The sequence below is a fragment of the Wasmannia auropunctata genome, unplaced genomic scaffold (genome assembly GCF_000956235.1).
Source record: "Wasmannia auropunctata unplaced genomic scaffold, wasmannia.A_1.0 LD336064.1, whole genome shotgun sequence".
Classification (NCBI taxonomy): domain Eukaryota; kingdom Metazoa; phylum Arthropoda; class Insecta; order Hymenoptera; family Formicidae; genus Wasmannia; species Wasmannia auropunctata.
In genome coordinates this window covers 2007505-2029338 of record NW_012026826.1, presented here as the reverse complement: position 1 = coordinate 2029338, position 21834 = coordinate 2007505, and the positions used below count along the sequence as shown (strand labels likewise).

General features: G+C 36.9%; 1 protein-coding gene across 1 annotated transcript in view; it reads right to left on the bottom strand.

Annotated features, from left to right (window-relative positions):
* LOC105450319 (papilin) overlaps positions 1 to 21834 on the bottom strand; it is a 112498-nt gene that overhangs the window by 3282 nt on the left and 87382 nt on the right. Inside the window, exons 11-24 of the mRNA XM_011690102.1 lie at positions 11004 to 11145; positions 10135 to 10228; positions 7588 to 7982; positions 6616 to 6745; positions 5868 to 6078; positions 4978 to 5294; positions 4771 to 4898; positions 4507 to 4674; positions 3858 to 4018; positions 3568 to 3657; positions 2292 to 3402; positions 2126 to 2208; positions 1297 to 1683; positions 1068 to 1221 (exon numbers count right to left, since the gene is read on the bottom strand). Of these exons, the coding sequence (XP_011688404.1) occupies positions 1068 to 1221; positions 1297 to 1683; positions 2126 to 2208; positions 2292 to 3402; positions 3568 to 3657; positions 3858 to 4018; positions 4507 to 4674; positions 4771 to 4898; positions 4978 to 5294; positions 5868 to 6078; positions 6616 to 6745; positions 7588 to 7982; positions 10135 to 10228; positions 11004 to 11145 (3571 nt within the window). The remainder of the gene's footprint in view (positions 1 to 1067; positions 1222 to 1296; positions 1684 to 2125; positions 2209 to 2291; positions 3403 to 3567; positions 3658 to 3857; positions 4019 to 4506; positions 4675 to 4770; positions 4899 to 4977; positions 5295 to 5867; positions 6079 to 6615; positions 6746 to 7587; positions 7983 to 10134; positions 10229 to 11003; positions 11146 to 21834) is intronic.

The following is a 21834-nucleotide window of genomic DNA, read 5'->3' as shown; positions in this document are numbered from 1 at the left end:
TATTAACATATATATGCAATTAGTCCTGTATTATGTTGGATGATTTATAATTGCGTAATGCAACTGAAGAATTAAGAAAATTTAATATTGAACAACTTTAAATAAATATTTTAAATAAAATATTCAATTATTGAGCCGTTTAAAAAAAAGCTTTATAAAGTACGAGACATTTTTACTGTATGTCTTATCAACAAAGTAATTATAACGACGTTTTAAGAAACGAAACTTGCGAACGCTTTTATTTGTAATTGATGAAAATTACAAAAGTACAAAGAACTTGTAAGATAAAACATGACAAAAAAATACCGATTTCATATTTTTCTGATAAATTCTTGAAGAAGAACTAAAAAGATAACTACAAGAACTACAGTTAAAAAAAAATTTAAATAAGCATTTGTCTGAAAACTTTACGTGTTTTAAAAAAATTTATCAAACTAAATCTAAGAATAAGTGCATTTTAAGACTAATATTATAGTTAAGTTTATTATAAAGTACAAATTATTCACGTTGATGTTAAAATATCTTAAATAATATTAATTTTGAATAAATTTGTTTAAATAAATTTTAATAACTGTAAAATTTTTTATTAATGGATTAATGTACTTAATTGAATAAACTATTTTATAGTTATTGTAACTAAAGCTAAATGGTTATATAAATTATAAATTATTAATTCTTGTAATTCAGCTTTAGTTGCAATAACTATAAAATATTTTACTTAACTATATATTAATTTTATATAATTTAGTTTAATTACTGTTTATGTTATTTACTATTAATGTTACAGTATTAGTCAAATAAACTATTTTATAGTTATAACTAAAGCTGAATAATGAGAATTAATAATTATTAATTAGTTCTCGTAATTATTCAGCTTTAGTTAAGCAATAACTATAAAATAGTTTATTCAACTATGTACGTTATTTTTCATATACATATATAAATCTTGTACAATTGTCATTTATCTGGCTATATCTCTCACCACTATATCTTTTTCTCTAATTGTGAGTGCAATTGAGCATGAAAGTTAAATTTTAAGATTTAATGTTTCTCCTGTAGAAACCTACCGGTAGACTGAGGACAAGGCGGACCTCTGCATGTTTTCATTACAGGAGGTCGTGGTATATCTCTACAAGCGTTCCCTGCCGGTTTCTTCGTGCCGAACCAGACGCATTGTAAAATCCTATACTTGATACCATCTTCCTCGCAAGACGCGGTGCACTGTGCATTAGAATGTTACTTTAGCATGAGCACATAAATTTCTAAAATCATGTAAATAATCTCGGCTCCATTTACCTCGGTCCACTCGCCGACCCTCCAGACACCTTTACAGGCGTCATTGTAGCATTCCTGTCTTTGTAGCGGCCTGGTGGCCTCGTCGCACTTGCTCGGATCCAACAGCGTGACATTCTCGCGACCGTCCTCCGCGTCGTCCACCAAACGACAGCTGATGTCCCGTTTCTGCATCGCCGTCTTCCAGTTGAAGCATCTGGACGTTTCGCACGGAGTCCATTCCGTGGTGTGCCACTGGGGACACTTGCCTATTCCGCAGGGTCTCACTTTCTGCGGCACCGGATATCCAGCGTCCTCGCACAGCTTTTGGCCGATGACTGTCTTTGGCGAAACGCGCGTGGAATTGCCTTCCGTTTTCGTTGATCGAACCGTACACTGCGCACCTCGCATCTGTGGCAACGAATAATTCGCAATGCAGTTATTTCGAAGTATTTTTTGATAGAAGTATGTATTTCGATATGAAATTGGATGTAAATTCTTTGGACTTTTAAATATTTTTATTAGCATGTCGCGATTTCTTTAATTTTTTCAAAAAATAAATAAATTAAATTGATATTGAAGCTTATAACGTTTTAAATGACAACAAGTAGACAATGTAAATGAATGAATCATGATAATATAAATGAATGAATCAATTCAAGTGAATGAACACAATCGTATATGAAGCAGACGTACAAGTTATCTAAAGCTTCTTATCGCTTCAAACATTTCTTAGACAATTGCTTAACAATGATAATAATAATTGATAAAAGTATTTTTTGTCGAATTAACTCGAAAAAATTGTAAATTTTCTAATTCAAGCTAATAACAATTAAAAAAAAATTGGTCTTACCTGGAATCCACTTCCTCCGCAAGTCTGAGAACACTTTGACCAATCGGTCGTAACCCACTCGTACACCGGAACCATATCCGTAGCTGCATTATATAAGTCCTTCGTTTAATTATCAAAACGCTTAAATATTATCAAGACAAGATGAATCATCGAATACAGATCTTACCTAGTGCAGCGAGCGATTCTACAGCGGGATCTTTCGTTGTATCGTCCTCCCCCGTTACAGTGGAGGTCAGAACGTTCGCGAGTTTAACTTCATCGGTTGAACGTTGCCCCTCTCTAAACACTTCTTTTAGATTAACCGAAAAGACCTTTTCCATGGAGCCCGTGTGATCCTCTCGATTGCGAGATAAGTTTCTTACGCTCTCGTCAGGATTCTCCCCGACAACGCCCGGCCTCCGATCATCTATCAACGTCGGGTCTTCCACCGGTCTATTTTCCAGATCCCTAGTAGTCGGAAATCGCGCGATTGTATAATCCGCCGTGTGATTCTCCACATACGGTTCGATTTTCCGCTTATCCAACTCCTCCTCGAACGCGTCGCTGTACTCGATTGTCCTGTTCGCGCGGTTCGAACTACGATGATCCGACTCCGGTATCCTTAATTGATCTTCAAGACTTCTAGACATCATTGTCGCGGTGACGGTCGATGGATCTTCGGTTCTCGAGTTCCCATAAACGCCGTGATTGATGGACTTATCGCTATCGTCGGTAAAACCGTCTGCCTCCTTGAGCATTTCCCTTCTTGTGCTCGAGTCCTCAACGTAATACATGCCCATTACGGCGTGATATTGCCGCGGAGACGTGATAGATTCCGTCGTGCCTCCGCTCTGGACGTGACTTTTGGGCGTGGTGCTCCACTGATCTTTGTACCCGCCGTTCCTCGACTCTTGCCACTGCCGCTTCACATTTTTTAACGACTCCTCGATATAATCGATATCGGACTTCGTGGTGAGCTCGGTATCAACTTTCTCCATTATATCCGACTTGACGCCGTCGCCGTGCTGCAGCCCGAATACAGATTCGTCCAGATCGTACGGATCGACGTCGATAAATATCCGCTCCTCGTCCGGGCCAAAGGTCTCGTCCGGGATGGCTGTGTTACGGTATAGATTGTCAAAGCTATTCTCTACACTTTGATACGTGAAGTCGGTCTCCCTGTTGGACATTCTACGCTTCGTCGTCGCCGTCCGTTTATGCCCGTCCTCGACAAATGGCGTGGAAACGGTCTTGCGACTATTACTCGTGGCTATTTCGCTGTGAAACGGCCAATAGGCCTATCATAAAGCGCGTTAATATTTAACATTTAGATTTTTATAGTACGTAACGCTAATGCCGAGTTTAACGTTAAATCGTCGAAAATTTAGCTACGGTAAGACAGGCAGACAGGCGCGCGCGTTATATATAACTCCGTCGAGTTTATTCACAAATTAATGTCTTACCTTCAAGCTCGATATCAAGTAGCTCAAGTGCGGTACAAGAGTAGAAGCACTTGATGGAGCAGGTGATTCCACGGACTCGTGATATCCCGGCTTGATTGATAGTCACAAATATCGAATAACCGACATCGAGGAAAGTTAGTCCAGGAGTGCAAAGCGAAATACAGAACCATCACCAGAGAATTAGTTTGACGAAATTCATGCACATACCATTTGTTAAGCAATGTCAAGATACGCGCAACGAATTATTGTAACGGATGACAATCTTGACAGTAGAATGCTTTTTCGCGTACCTGATTGAGAGTGGTAACAGTATGCTCTTTGTGCATCATCGTGGCATCTGACGGCGCGGGACTGGTTTTCTGCTTCTTTTGATGTGGTTTTCTCGTTGGTTTGCTCGGAAACGCACGTTCATGGCTCAAGTCCTCGCTATCAAAACGGTTTCCGTAGGCTGCTACAAAAAGAAAATCAAAGTTGCACGTAAAGTTAAAAAATTATTAAAAATGTCCATTTTTTAAATGTAAATTTGCAATCTTAAAATTAAAAAATCTAATAGATTTCATTATTTTAATTTTAAAACTAAAAATTATTTATATCATTAATTTAAAAACTATAAATTAAAAAAATTTATTAAATATCTATTAGATTTCATTATAAATCTATTAGATCTAAATCAGATTTATATTAGATTTTATTAAAAATTTATTATATTTTTTTAATTCTAAGAATACAATCTAAGATTTACAAAATAATGGATGTTATTAATAATTGTTTAATAAAAAAATCTATTAAAAATTTTGAAGACCTTTTGATTTATAAATAATATTCTTTTAAAGTCACAAGAATTTATCCGTAGTTTTTTTATCATTATAATTATTTGTAAACGAGACCGCATGGCATGTACCTATAAGTAAATAATTTTTTCAATAGAAATGCGCTTACCTGCATGATCAGTGTACGGACTTTCACCAGAATTCGCCGGTGCAGAGTCGAGGTTTGCGTTCCGTTGTAGGTGAACGGAATTGCCGAGTCGTAAATATTCCTCGCTACTTATCTGCTCTTTGGAGCGAAATTTCACTATCAACTGCGTCTCTGCGTGCGAATTTCCCGCTGGAAAAAAATTTTATCACCGCATTTTTCATAGCAACGTGTCGAAATACGGGATAGAGTATGGAGCGTGTGGCAGGCGGGAGACAGATCGCTTACCAATACAACCGTAGACTCCCGAGTCCGAGGAAACTATATCGATTATCTTCAAAGCTCCCTTCCTGCTAATCTTGTATTTCCTCGATTTTCGTATTTCCTTATTGTCTTTCGTCCATACAATCTGCGCTCTGATAACGACATGCACTTATAGTTATCTTTTCTTAATTCGCAATTACGCAAAGAACAACGTTTCGCGCCCGTACTTACTTGTCAAACTTCCGAACGGGACAGCGAATCTTGATAGACGGTGTCCCTTGAAAAATCTTGGCGATTCCGCCGATCTTCAAGTCCACTTTCGCATTGATATCCGATTGATTGTACGTCGTGTTCAAGCTCGTGATGATCGGCAATACGCCGGAGCTTGTGTCCGTGTCGTGGCAGGCTCTGGTGTTACAGGGTTTCTCGCTGGCTGGCCTTTGAGCCGGGCATTCACGTTCCTCGCGACTCTGCTTGCGACCTTGCGCCATTATCTGCTCGCAAACCACTTCTCGCTTCTTCACACCACCGCCGCACGTTTTCGAGCACTAAAATTATTTAATTTATTTTATTTTTAAGTATCAGGATAGACCGAGGAATGTTACAAACGATTAAGAACGGGCAAAACGGATCTTGGTGCTTCCATAATATTCTAAAGTTATTTTATTTTATTAATTATTAATTCAGGTCTTCGGAAAAGTTTAGGGACTTTTAGAACACGTTTTCTACAATACAATTCACCTATAAATTCAATTATATGGAACACATTGCTATCAGATTCTGATCAGTTTAAATTCTGAAATTTCAAGCAGATTCGATATATATTTTAATTTTATAATTTTAATACGTAGGTTTTATCAATAGAAAAATATAAAAATTAATAAACATGATACTTCAATCTTTCACGTATGATTTCTTTGAAATGACTAAATTTTATTATAATTCTTTTTGTATAAAAGTATACATGAAAGTTTGGCTCTTTACATCGAGTAGATTCTTTCATGTTATTTTAGTGAGGAAAGCGGTTTATTTCACTATTCTGCACCGCACAGTTCGTGTGTAACAAAGAGCTTTTTCCCCGAGATTGTTGAAGCCTTATACAGACGTGTGCAAACATATACCTTCCCCCATTCCCCCGTGCTCCATTTGACAGGACAATCCAGTACATTGCAGTATCGTCTGTCGGCGGGCGGTGGTTGCGGACACATGTAATTTGGAACGGGCACTGCTTTGCCGGTGCCGTGTGTCACCTCGTGGATACAGGTAACGTCACGTGTCTGTATACCAATACCGCAAGGGCTCATGCAAGTGGAGAATTCGCTATAATTCCACCTGCGGGCACAGACGATGACACATTTGTCAGGAAAGATCGCACAGAGAATTGCGTCATAACATTAAATTAAACCTTCCTCAATCGCGTGCAAATAGTTCGTAAAGTATATGACACGGTAAGGCGTACGATGAAAAAAGTTCTTCAAGTACTTTCTAAATATAATTTATAAATATAGAGCTTTGGAAAATGAGAAAATAAAAATAATAACAGATCAAGAACCGATAAACACAGTTTCATCAAAATTAAAAAAAAATAAATCGACCAATTTTTTCAAATCTTTATTGTTTATAACGTATTATCGTACGGATTGAACAAAATATTTGTAAAACCGTGCTATATGTGTTTTTTTTTCGTTAAAAATATTTAACGAGAAAAATGTTTATTACAAGGGAGCACTGAAATTGACATACTTGATAATGTGTAAGTCTCAGGGTACTTTAGCGATTAAGTAAATCGAACATTATGTAACGCTAAGTGTTCTAACATTTAGAACACAACATTAAACTGATCGATTTCGCGGAGTTATATAGTTTTACCTCGGTGGACACGGATGGTCGTTGCAGACTCGTATCCTCGCCTCCGGCTTCGTTTCCGCGGAGCATAAAAGCGGCATCACCGTTTTTCCGGTGTCGTCCCGCACACAGTTTATAATAAGATCTTGAACACCTAGAGAAGGCAGAAGAGGCATGTATATATATATAATCGGCTCGCGCGATCCGCTATAAACGACAGATAATCCGCCCAGAGCGTACGCTCGTCCCCTTTGTATCGCGTTAGTCGACACAGAGTAATCTTAATACGATTATACCTGAGCGCTGTTAATTGCACAATGACATCGGCACGATTTTGCCGGGCTAATTAAGGGCTACGTCGACGAGTTAAATTTGTTCCGCTAATCCTATTCAATAAACGATTAATATCAGCTTTGCGCAGACTGTATATGCTTTTCCGATTTTGTTTACAAATATCGCATAGAAAATTGGAAAGAATAAATAACGAGGATTAATAATTATTAAATCGTTTCATTTGTTCAAAGCTATTGAGACACGGCTCTAAATAAAATGTGCAAAAAGTGTATTTCTACTAACGGATATATATTTATTATATTACATACATTTTTTATTATATAATATAATAATATAATAATATGTATATAAAAAAATTCTTCATTATAATAGAAATATGATTGGGTCATATCGAATTTTTTTCTGAAAACTTAATAATTTAATCTTGATGCGGCAAATTAAATTCTACTCGGGAGTAAAATACGGAAATTTTTCAGAATTATCTCGATAATTTCTCCAAAAATCTATTCATTAGCGTGAAAATCAATGCGTTTGTGGCGTGCTTCAGCGAAAGCTATTCGTCATTTAAAATCCATATGTGACGGATCGAGAACCCGAAACTCCCGGACCGCCTGGGTAGTAAAGCCCCGGCCTCTTATCCGTTCGCGTCCGGGTGTATTATCAAAGGCAATCTCGGCAAACAATGGCCGTTCGATCCGTTACCTCCTAAGCATGTCGCGCTGCAGGGGGTGTAGCCGGTTTCCTTCCACGAGTACGTAGTTTGCACGTCGCTACCCGGGGCGACCTTGATACCGCTGTCGTAGCCGCTTCCGCCGGAACTGCCGGACGATGATCTACTATACGAGTCCGTCAGGCTCGACTCGGCGTATTCGCTATTGCCGGCCGGGTCAATCCTGTAGGACAGACTGTTCTCCAGCAAGTTGCACGACTCCATCGTGCACGACTCCCTGTCGATGGGCTTCTGGCCGGAGCACTGGCTGTCCGGCAGCTTGGCGATGGTCTGGCTGAATTCGAGGAATATCTTGCAGTGCACCTTCCTCTGCCTGAAGCCCATGCCGCAGGTGACGCTGCAGGCGGACCATTCTTCGGCGATGAACCTGAGAAACCAGGTTTCACAACTGATACATACCCGAATTCGCGTAAGATAGTACGATGGGCGGACGCGAGTTCGACCGGAAACTCCGGTAACTGGGATTTTGGGTCACGGTAGGATGAAAAATGCGATGGACGCCTAAGATTTGATCATTCATTTTCGGGGTGAGCACTTGAGAGAGATTTAAAGCGTATAAATTATTCTATATAAATATACGGCTAAAAAAGTTTAATCTCTTTCTATTAAAAAGAAGTATCTGCACGCGTTCAGTGAACGTTAAATTATGATCCAAATTTAACGCAAATTTTAAAATGCACACAAATGCATATGCGCATGTATAATAAAGATATTTAATTGTAAATTATTTAGTCCGTTTTTTATTGAATTTCGAAAATTTATCACTGGTACTCATAAATATGTATATACATTTTATTATCAGATTTAATATGTATATTTATACCAAAAAGAGTGAAATAAAAAAAATATAGCATCAGACATCCACGATATTATCAATAATTGTGGCAGAGATTTGATAACATTCAATTATATTAAATAAAATATTTAGATATACGTTTATATTTTTTAGTATATTTTTAAGTATAATAAAATTAGTTTAACTAGAAATTATGTATATCTAGATAAATGTGTTGGAATTTATTTAACAAAACTCCATTATATCTGATAACTTATTTATTTAAAAAATATTTCCAAACATCAACAAAATTAAATAAATATATTTAATTTTGTTCAGTGTTTGTGTTTGTATATTGTGTACATTTACTATTTAATTTAAATGTGTCATATAATTTATATGAGAGTCAAGTATTTTGACAAATTTGAAGCAAATTTTTCGCGTCAATAAATAATTCGTTAGGCACAAACGTTTCAATCTGTTTCGTTAATGCCAGAAAATAAATTTTGGTATGTATATGTCATGTAATAGATTTGGTATTTTTTTGAGTTGAGTATTATTTCGCGTGTGAATATTCTTTTCAATTATTATAAGTAATTATAAATGTAAATCGAAACAAGAATTCTTTAAAATGAAATAAATTTTCAATTACTTAAATTATAATTTTGTTTTTTTAAATGAAGACTTATACGTTTATCGTGAGATTTTGTGTGTGTGTAAGTGAGCGCAATTAAACTTTTGTTCTCATTTATCCTCGTGTAAAATAAATCTGTGACAGATGAAATCGTTACGATAACGGAAGGATGGAATGACGCGTTATGAACGTTAAGAGTACGGAGAAATTGTCAGATAGTACCCCATACAGGGAGAAAGTTATAAACGCTGACTGAAGGGAATGTAGGTCTAACATCTTATGGAATCTCGCTACGGTGGTAATGGCTGTTCTAAAGCCGCTGCCATTGTTCTCGAATTGCGATCGATGTAACATATCCCGCGAGGATTGTAGCGAAACGGAAAGTTTATACGAGCCGAGAACTTGATGAATTAATCGTTTGGCGGTCCGCCTCGCGGACTACCTAAATTGGATTTTAAATTAGATCAAACAAGATAGTTATTTGTTTCTTTACATTTTCCTACAGATTACGCCGCAAAAATAAAATGAAAGTATGTCAACTATCTATAAATTCGCGGAAACGTTGTTCAATTTTGATCGCCCGCGTAAATAAAGAATTACCTTATATATAAATATATAACCCATTTTATTACTGGCTAATGCTATCACTAAAACATTCTCAATTCTAAATTTATCAGAGAATCCTAAAAAATAATAACAGCAATTTTATTACATCAGCGTGTAGTTTGGTCCAGAGCTCATATCTAATTCGAGACAGAATTTCATCAATAGGTAATTGAATGTTTTAATCAATAAGAGAAAACTAAAAGTAAAAAGAAAAAGTTTATATATAAAACTTACACTTTAATTTAACTATAGTTACTATTTGTGGATCATTTTCTTCTAATATTTCTTTATTTTTGTATGTACGATTGGCTTTCAAAGTCACATTAATTTATTGTTACATCAGAATGCATGTACGGTAATGATTTGAAATGGGATTAACGCGATCTGTAACGATGTTATCTGTGTCGATACATCGCAATTCATCCAAGTGAGGTCAAAGACACTAATAAATATAGACAGTATATATGATGCATTACAGGATATATGTGCGAGAGTAGGACTTACGTCGATTCGGAAGGTATCGGTTGGTCCATCAATTTCTCCGACACTGGGGATAGCGGATACGGCTGCACCAGGGGCTGCGTCATACCGTCACCATCTAAATAACATTTCGTATGCATCTCATATCCTATGCATATTCCTTTACACAATAATCGTGTTTTTTGCGATAATTTCTCGATTTCGGTTGGAACTTGATTTCTGAAGTTTCTTTTACACAAAGCGCGTCGAATTTTTCACAGAGGCTATTTTTACGCAAACCGATTAAAATTAAGAAAAAAATCTGCAATTTTGCAGAAATGTAGCAAAGTGAACTTAATATCGCATATTTTTCATTTTACCAACAAAATGATTTTGAACACTTTTAAAAAGAATTGGATTTTTTATTTGCTTATTAATATCTCTGAAATCGTAAAGATATCAACATGTAACAAATATTATATACACAATCTTATGGTTTCGAAATATATAATTTAAAGAACGTTTGTAAACAATAAAAAATATTTTTATAATTATTACGATGTTGAGACTTTTTAAAAATTAGCATTCCATTCTGTGCAACGCAAGTGGGGACTGAAGGCTCTGAATTTTTTATCTTGAAGTATAAGGAAGACTTAAAAAAATAATATGCTCAACTTTGCAAATCATGCATAATAAATAGAAATGTTGGTAAATGTTTTCTAGCAGAATTAGTTACGCGACCTCTTAACAGCATGGGGAACGAAGCTTAAATTTCTTACAGATCTGCCACGTAATTTTATATAATCTGCTTAAGGGAATATCGCGTATGAATTTTCAGACAGTTGCTTAAAGCACGTTAAATTGCCGTTCGATCGAATATGAGTTTAACTTATTGTTAGACATAACGCAATTACATGTGGGACATGCGACGTTCATCTTGCACTCCTGCTCGGTATGAGGGCGTTCCGCGGGGTCGCAGTCCCTGGAGATGGCACCAACACCGTCTCTGCATTCGATCGTCCTCGTCCGTATTCCGGTGCCACAGGTCACGGAGCACTGCATAAATAAAAAGTTAAAATGCACACTTCGCGTAGAATTGTAATAAGATGCAATGTGGGCCGATAAAAGCGAGGAATAATGTACGCGGCTCATAAAAATTGTAGTAGCGAAATTCACACTTGGAAAGACAAGCTGCATGTTAAATAATCACGTCCATTCGAGTGGGCTGATAGACATAATTAATAACACAAAAATATAATTGCAATTTAGTGATATGAGAGTTATGTGCTGAAAACAATATAAACATAAGATATTTTAATTTTCATATATTTTGTTGCTCCATAACATTTTTTAAAATATCTTTTTCGTGATTTAATATAAAATACAATATGAAAAGTTTTATAATTTGTAATTTGTTTCCTGCAATTTAGCGAGAGAGCTAGAAGGCAAGGTGCAAAAAGTTCTGTTTGACAAGGATAAATCAGAGACGAAATCCGAGACTGCGCTTTACTCCGAAAGTATAAGGAAAGATGCAATCGAAACTATCCGCATTAACAACGCGGCAACTTCGCATGAAACGCCACATTCCAGGAGCGGACTAATGCCGTGGCGCCAGTCTAATTTAAAATTCCGGATTGCCATTTTCGGTTCGCATTTCAGCAAAGTCGAAAAGTCTCGTTCAAGGCATGTTGCACCATCGAAGTTTCTCGGTCGCAATGAAACCTGCAAAGAAAGGCGAGAAAGGAAAAGAGGAAAGTATCGAGAGAGAGAGAGGGATTTGAGAAAAGGAATCTAAGAGAGACAGAGAAAAGGAAGGGAGAGAGAGAGAGAGGGGGGAGGGGGAGAGAAGACAATGAAGGAGCTTGGACGTGAGAGCTATCGTTCGGGAAGGTGGAAAGGCGACACGAAAGGAAAAGCGGAAACCTACTCGACTTAGGTGCCGTACTCTCTCCCGCTTTCGCGCGCGATTCTCCCCCTTTTATCCCCCGTTTCTCATCCCGGATTCTTCGCCCTTCCTTCCATCCTTCATCTCCCACCGTCTGTCTTTGCTTTTCACGGTCGGAGCCATATAACTCGGAAAGAGTCTCGATAGCGAGGGGGCGAGTGCTTTAAGGAGCCTTGTGCTTTCAGTTCAATATTTGCATGGCTCCCGGGCGCTCACAAAAGAGAGAAATCTATCAATTCCTGTCTTCTAGCGGACGCCACCCCGCGCCCTCCGCAGCGCTTCGGATGAAATCATTACCGTGCCACGCTGACGGGGCACGGGAGCCTTTATGTATCGCTACCAGAGCCGCGCCGTTCCGGGGATGCTGCTCGGTTTCTCGAAGGCGAATGGGGACGAACTGTATTGTGTATCGATCAGAAATGAAGCGCCGTAAATCATGGGCTCACGCACACTTTCGCGGTTGCACATGACTGGGAAAATTTACCCGTTCTACCTGGTATTCCGCACTCATTGGTCTGAGTTGCGAATGAACGTAATGGAATAGCGATCCGTTATTCGCTGCAGACAAACAACGTTGTTCGTCGAGAGATAGAAATATATGACGCCGCGATGCGTTTATATCTGCCAATTGTGTAAATATACTCACTGTAATATACATAATTCTCAAATATTATTCTTAAAAAAAAACATTAATAAGAAACCGAGGTTTAAACAAGATGAATTTTGTAAGATTCGCATAATATTATTATTGAGCATCAAGATTCACTTTAGATTACATTTGGCATTTTTAAAAATTCGTCTTGTTTAACCTTCGTCGTCTCGATTAGGTTTCTTATGTTTGTTTATACGTTGCCTGAAAGAAAAATGATACATTTCCTTCTATATTACTAGTTATTGCAATAAATATTGCCACATGTCACGATAGTCGAACGGTAAGACATCCGCCCGGAGAGCAGGGAAGTCTAAATTCAAAGCCTGACGTAATATTTTTCGCATTAAGTTATTCTACAGAATTTTATACATGCTTATTAGCATAAAAAATTTAGTAATTACAATTTAATTGTGATATTATGTGGTCCGGATTCAGTTAGAGAGCTATGTTTTAAGATCGATAAATATTCAGCGCGTAGTTTATTTGAACGGAAAATTAAGGTTTACATAATAATATTGTTGAGTTTCAAGATCCACTTTTGGCGTTTCTAAAAATTCATATTCTTCAAATTTTAAAAATTCATTCTTAAATAGAAGTGTTGATATAATTTTATATAACGAGGATAATTTTATATAACGGAGTCGCGTTTATTAAAAGTGTTAATTATAGTTTTTTTATTTTTATAGATAAATTTTATCATTCTAACAAATTTAAACTTTACTATATTGTAACTTATTATAATTTTATTATTTTTTACTAAAGATAAATTTTATTATTGTAGTGTATTTAAATTTTATGAAATATATTTTAAATGAAACAATATCATAATTAAATACTTAATATTTTATTACTGCCTTTTTGGGATCTATTCAAATTTATTCTGCATAAACAGGTTGAAGAAAAGAAAAGATGAAATAACTTGAAGAGATTTTACATACGAAACAATCTAATATTAGTAATCGTAGTACATGATCAGTGAAATATTGCGTCTAACACGCGGCGGATACCGCAATAAATACACATCTAGCGCAACGGGCCGCATTTAGCGACCTCATGAATAAAGCATGACGTCTACATTCCGCAGGGAAGTTGCGGAGATTTTTCCTTTCACGTATCTGCCAAGAAACTTTAGTTCGCTCAAGAGACGGGAAGCGTTCACGAAAACTCGTACGAACGCCATTCTTTACTGTTATCTACCCGGACGTTCATCGTCATGTCCTTATTTATGCAACAAGATTGCATTCTCGAGGATCATGAGAGGCTATTTTACCCGCAGCGGGAATTCGCAATGTGTAACTGGACGCGAATAGTTTGCAATTCGTGGAGGTCCTCTAATACAGAAATTTGTCTCCGAGAATAAATATCTTTCTCCAACATCCCTTCTAACTTTTGGCATTCCCATATCCCGCGTCTTTTTAAACTTTTTCTATATTTCCTAACGGTAGAAAATACTATCTATATGTCTGCGAGTATAATCTCACACAGTTGAAAAATTTGTGTCAAATTTAACAAATTTTGCTTTTATAATTTAATACAAGATGAATATGTTAGAAAGTAACACAAACATTATATAAAAATTAACATAAAAAAATTTAACACTTTGATTTGAACAATTTGGAAACAAATCGTGGAAGCATTTTTCTTTAGTACACGGAAAAAATTGCTGTGGATGTTACAACAATATTCTCTATGTTTGGAAAAGAAATGCATGTGAATTTAAGTTATATTGATGTTACATGGCATTCATCTGTTAAGGTATGCTCATCAGTACGGTTGTCACAACCGTAGTGCTTAGGATAAATAATATTCGGTTAGAATATCTTCATATATGTGGTTGCCTCAACCGAAACATTATTGTTATCTCTCTAGTATGGTCTGTACAACAAATAATATAATATAATTGAGAGACATATATGATATAGTTGCACGTCACAACATTGAGGCTGAGAGTTCAGTTAACTATATAAATCACTTCCAAAGTATTTTAGTTCCTATAACTCTTCTAAATTGATGGGCGAAAATTATCACAATTATTAGATTGTGGTAACAGCAATTTTTTTTCCGTGTAAAATTAATATTTATAATGTTAAATTTACACGCATATTAATCTTTTAATCACTTAGCTTAGAATTTAGATTTTATGTTTTAACATTTTGTTATTTTTATATTATTTATGCGCTCATTCAAAATTGTGTGTATGTTATACTTGTTATCTTAAAATACTAAGAATTAAATATTAATTTAACACAAAATATTAAAATAACTTAATCATGTTAATTAACACCGAGGTATGTTAAAAATTCAATATAATTTTAACAAGGGCCATTTTTAACACAATTACAAAATGTTTTCTACTGGGCAAGTTACGTATTAAAATTTAATGTGGACAATGAGTGATGTGGAAAAATTTTACGCTTATTTAATGCGATCTACAGACAATATGGAAAACAACAAAGATATTTTGGGGAAGATCTCAAACTGAATCGTTTCGTGTAAAAGCACCGCGATTCGAGGGCTGAAAGGTGCATTCAACCGTCTAAAATTGGACGAATTCCAAGTGGATAAGTACCGCGCGTTGTCAGACATGTAAAGACACGCGACGTTTTTATTGCGGAATACATTCGAGTAACATTCTGAGAAAGTGAAAAAACGTTTGTGATAGCGGTTCGAAAAGAATCCTCAGCGGCGGAAGTTTGTTTCGGATTTTGTCCCAAAACGTCCCTGCATCCGTCGTAAAGTTCGGCGGTGCAGTAATCCGCCACGGCCTACGTTCGCTATAAAATAAAATACAAAATACAGGCATGTGTAACTTTCAGAACGTTCTAATTTTCAACGAGGGCTTCTTTCAATTTGAGAATCGCGCTGCTATATTGGTTATTTCACGGAGCAAACTTTGAAGGCAATCAGAGCATTCAGAGCGATTCTTGGGAGGGAACTAACGGCGCGACGATTCGTACAATGAAAATTCTGGAAAGCTTCCAGGCAATGTATCGATTTTCGGAAGAGAGAAAGAGAGAGAGAGAGAGAGAGAGAGAGAGAGAGAGAGAGAGAGAGAGAGAGAGGGAGGGAGAGAGGGAGAGAGGGAGAAGGAGGAGGAGGAGGAGAAAGAGAAGGAGGGTGTAAGTGTCTACCTCGACAAGAAACTGGACCAGAAAGAGAAGAAGAAGCGAGAGAGAGAAAGAGAGAAAAAAAAAATGATTTGTCGAGCGTTGTGCCAGAAAGTATGCCAGAAAACTTGCATAGATGTCACCGACCCGTTCGAATATGTGGCAATATGTACCGCATACATTGTGTGCACTGCGTACAATACGTGCCCGTATGAATCGTACATGCGTTCGCACGCAGGCTGCGACGAAAACATTGGTAAACGAAACATGTATGCACGCGTTCCGGTTACCGCCGCATAAATTTATCCGCGCTTCCTATGTTTTATGCAGACGTTTTACGATAACTCTGGCACATCTGATCTCTATACAGTACCTCTTTTCTTACGTTTTACCTCGAATGTATTTCACAATCTGACCGGTTACATTCATCCATGGTTGATAGAACATCAAATATTATCTTTTCAATTAAAACAATGTTAATTCTGATTTTCAGATCAAAGTAAGGAAAATATGTGTGCAGGTCAGAATAAGGAAGATATGCAGATCATAATAAGGCAGATCGAATTTCGAGTAAATTATTTCAATTGCTAATTTAATTTGATCCTAATCACAGATTGGTAGTTTTTAAGCGTGTTTATTTTTATACTCCATATACTTACAAAGAGAGGCAATCAAGTGCTTCCCCTTTGAGTTTAATATAAGCTTCGATATGTTAAAATATAGACAAAAATAAGATAGCAGAATTAAATTAGAAAAAAGCCTTAAGCGGTCGCGGATTTTGATCTAATAATATTTCTACGTGAATTCCAAATCCATTTTTAGCTATTTATAAACTGGGCGCCGAATATTACTCGGACTTGTAACGTAATAAATTGAAGCTGTAATAGTAAGATCAATTTAATTGATCTTCAATTTAATAAACTTGATAAGCATTTTAAGAGACTGTGAAGAACTAAAAATAAGATACACGTATTTTTTTATAAGTGCGTTCTCGCATTTTTAAAGGAGTGAGTCTTTCCCTTGAAAAGAATCGGTTTTTCTATTTCTAAGTAAATATTGTCTAGTCTAAAAGTTTCAAGTGCGCTTTACAACAGTTATTTAATTTAATTGTTTAAAAATATATTTTTCGGAACATTCCTTACTCTTACCCTCTTCAAAAATTCAAATGCGCTATTGTAAAGTGCATGAAACCATAAAACTTTTATTTTGAATATTTTTTAAATGTTTGGCTGTATTCGGACAGCATGTTATCAATGCTTTTGCGCCAGTTTGTCTTTTTTATATGTATACATTAACAATAAAGATAAAAGAACACAATAGCGTGTTCCCAAACGCAGACTTTGATGTTTTAGACGATATTGAAGAAAAAAAACAATTTTTTTAATAGAGGTTTTTACCCGCTTAACATGCAAAAAACACATGCTTATAAAAAAACGTGTTTTATTTATTTTTGTCTATATTATATATTTTAATATAATTCCGGTATATACGCCGCACCTATTAAAAACTTAATTTATGAGGTATAATTAATTATGTTTAAGGTAAATAAACTATACCAGCAAAAATTTTAGACTGTCTACTATGGAAAAAATATTAGGAATACAAAATATTTATTTTTTATATTAAGAAAAAATTCTTTAAACTCTTGCATTTTTGTCGTATAAAAATATGGGTGGGTTATACGGCTACTCACGGGTGGGATGAATGATTCAAAAAATATACAAATAATCTAAGTAATAATAGTAAATAACACGTGAAATGATAACGTTATTTGCATTTACTTATTAATAAATAAATAAAAAACATATTATCACAGATTATGAATAAACACACACATAAATACACTCCCCCCCCCCCCCAAAATTAAAGGATCACCTATTCTGATCGCTAAAAATAGGAAAATTTCAAAAAAGTGTAACTTCGTCAAAAATGATTGTAACAGAATGATCCAAAAAGCATTTTACAGCTTGAAGTCTCTACTTTCGAAATCCATAATTTATTAAATGACTTACTGATTCTTTACAAAGCTGCACGAATGCAAATGAAAATGCATCAAATCTAAAAATTTTGTACTTTATATAATTTTTCTATACTTATGTATGAAATAACCACGAAGCCTTTTATACCATATTTCCTACAATAATCAATTTATGTAGATTATTACTTACGGTTGCGCTACTTATTACAGTGATAAATCGATTCAACTTACAATAATTTTATAAATATTAACAGTAAAAAAACTGAAATCATAACACAATACTAATATAACATAAAGGTATATAACAGAGTGGTTGCGAGAAAATTACTTTCACTTCTTCTATTTTTTCTGACTTCTGCGGCATAAATCCTCGCGCGGTGTATATACCGGAGTTACCCTATTCAAAGTTTATTAAAATCGAAGAGGCACCCTTGGTTCTGTTCATTTGTTAAAAAATGGACATAAAAAATACACACATGTATTTGAAAGAAAAGAAAGAACAAGATAAATTGTCGCAACGCACAATCGAAACGTCACTTTCATACTTTTTTTTAAATTTAATTTAATTCTTTTATATATACCTTCTTCGCGGAGATATAATATATATAAAACAATTCAAAGTTGCTTTTACGTAAGTAGAAGGATTCGTATAGTTCCGTGTATTGACCGCCGCACGTGAGGCTCGATGAGCGCACCATTAAATCTCGAATGCGCCGAAATCGAAGTTCTGGAATGCCTCCAGGAACTATCTCTCTCGACTTTCGGCCAGTCGAAGGTACAAGAAACCGTCCAGCGCGCTACCGACCATCGTGCCAGGGACCGAAGCGTCGCGCTGCGCCGCGTCGGGACGTTCGCGGGCGCCGCGGAGTCGTACAACTCCGTACGTCGCATCGCGGGACACGCATGTGCAGCCCCACAAATATCTGAATCGCATTTGTTACGAGAGGATCCGAATGATGTTGCAACGTTAGCACGCTTTCGACGACGGCGACGGCGACGGCGGCGGCGGCGGCGCGGCGTCGAATTCGCTGTCGCGTGCGACTTGCGAGAGCTGCAGCGATCAGCGGCGTTGACCTTCCCGCGACGCGACGCGACGCTCGTATATCGACGAGGGGTCGTCGATCGCGTGCGCGTGTATGTACCTACACCCATGCACATATACCATCCGCACACGTTGTAAGTGCGCACGTGCGCATGTTTCGCAAGTAACTTCGTTGAGCCACGTGAGCTTTTTCTTAGCAAAACGTTATACGCCGTTATCTCCGTTTCCTCTTCTCTCTTTCTTTTTCTCTCTCGCTTCCTCGCGCGGCATCCTCTTCCCCCGTTTTCTTCACCCTGCCTCTTTTCGAAGCTACGCTCTCGCGAAGATAGCTCTCTCGAAGAAATGCTGCCGGTAAATGTGCGTGTTCTCGTTACTTGTTATATTGTCTTTCTTGAAAATGGTAATTTTATTTTATCCGCGTAACGCGGAATTTAAAGGGCGACGAGGAATAGACGGAACTAGACGAGGAATAATATGGAAAAGTGAATTTATCGACTTCCTGGCTTCCTTTTTTTTTTTCTGTTCCTTCGTATCGCGACGTTGGAGTATAAAACAAGGAATCGTTCTTGTAACTGTGTCACGCACTTTTCTCATCTAAAATTTTGCAAGAAATGCTGCTATACTCGCCTCTCGCCGTCGTTCTTAAAAGAACGCGATATCTCTCTGCAAATAATGTAATGAGAAAGATTTATCTCTCTATTAAGTAAATTATATATATGTACGTTATAATTTTTTGTATATACTCTAATTGTATTTGTATATGATAGCAAATTTTTTTAAATTACACTCGCGAATTATTCATATGTATTCAAGTATTCAGTATTTTTACGGATAAATGTGTAATCTTCTATTTATTTATATATCTCTTCATCTATCATAGTGTCTCAATTTCCTCTTCAAGCCGGTAAAAATGCTCTTCGTGCCGGTGCAACACTCCCTTCTTTCCCTCTTAACTTCGGCTTTGCCATGGAAAGAAGGGCAACGCGGTTGCCTTTTACCTAGGCCAGCTGAGGATTTCGGAGGAACGGGGCGGTAAAGGAACGAGGAAGGGGCGAGGAGAGGTGGTTATTTGGCGACTAAATTGTCCTGTTTGATGTTGGTGTCTGATGTGGCCTGGAGCGTCCTCAAAGAGCTCCACGAGAAAGAATATGACTGCAGGATGGGCTGGGCTGTGGGCGATGGTAGTTCGAAGAAGATATTTCGCGACGCGCGGAGAAAGAGCTAGACGAGGCGCGCACACATCTCGCGCGCGTATGTTTTCGCCCACTCGCGCGCCTTATAGACGTAATTCGTATACACACACGGTAGGAGGCGAGGCAGTTTACAGTCTGCCTCCATTTTTACGCCCGTATCCCGGGCGAGCAAGAGGAGCGCGTTACCGCATTCTCTTTCACAGCGAGCGAGCGCGGCGAAAGAGGGATTCGCTCGCTCCCGGCGCGGCGTCGCCGCCGCTGCCGCGCGCGCGAGACGGCGGCGACGTTCCGCTCGGGCGATTCGCGATTCCTCGGCTTCGAGGAAATCCGATTTAGTCGTCGGGCGGACGCGGCGCGGCGGCGGGCGGTGCGAATGAGAGCGCCTAGTTTTATCCGCGCTCTCGTCTGCCGCTCGATACAACCATCTTGCACTCGAAAAAGAGCAAATGCTTTCTCTTTCTCTCCGCGCGCGGGAGGGTAAGAGTACGAGCCAGTTATTGAGTCACGCTCCTTTGCCGACTGTATGAGTTTGAGCTGCTCCTTTTCAGGGCATCTCGGACGGTTATTAGAGAGGTTCCTGCTGAGTTAATAGTTTTTTTTTCTAGCGCTCTCGGACGCCAATATGTATTTTACAGATATCGCACACTTGTTCCAAAAGTGACACAATTGAAAAAAAAAAAACGTGATTTTCGAGTTGTTATATATCATGAATGAGTTAGATAAAACGTTACCTAATTAAAAGTCTCAGAAACTTAATTTTTTTGCCGTTCTTTGTGTTGCTTTGTTTTTATTTTACGAAGATATTATGTAAAGACTTTGCGTCAAATTAAAGGATCACTGACTGATCATAATACATATTTAGATTTGCAATATTTGCTTTTTTTTGTTTAAAGCAAATGTGTACAAAATTATTTAATTATTCAATTTATACACTAATATGCTATACTAATTTAATGTATAACTAATTTTGACATACTGCATGTAATTCCGTATACATACGTATATGTATAGAAGAAAATAAAAATATGCAGTAGTACGAAGTATCTACGTAAAACACGCGGAACGCCGTTTCAATTTATTTAGACAAGGGATCCATACGCTCTACAAGTGGAAACTTTCAGCGTGTCGGTTAAAGGATTAAAATATATTTTAACGAAGGCATTTCTCTGACTCGTAAAGCGATAGAAACAAACAAATTGCCTTAATCAAGAATGAGAAATTTACCGCATTCTATGCTACGCAAACGAGTTGTTTGCTCAAAATTAAACGCAAACTAGATTATTTGCGTGTTGATCCATAATTCACGCTTGCGTAACGTACTTAAATCCGATTCTGTTCGGATCCAATTCGCATGTTGCTTTGTGACTCCTTTTTTTTACTAAATAATTAATATCGAAAATTATATCAGATATTATTAAGAGATCGTGTTGCCATAATTAGCGGGACTGTTTTGTTAAAAAGACAAAATTTGAACAATGCGACCGTACAACTAGTTGCAAGAACGTTTTGGTCCTCTGTAATTCCTCGACTGGCTTTAGAAGCGACCTGAAGTCATTATACGGAATGAAAATGAATAATGAAGTTTCTTCTTGATACCTAATGAATCTAAAATGGAGTTCATTAATGTGTTGGACAAAATTCATTCTACTTGGAAAAAACAAAAAATATAGGTCATTTGTTCACGCAACAGTTAATCGATTCAATAAAAGAATCCCATAAAAAATCTTTTTAAAAAAAGAAAAAATATACGCTAAATACATAAAAAATGTCACTTACGTTTTTTCTAAAACTAAGAACAATTTTTTTTATAATTTAAATATACAATTAT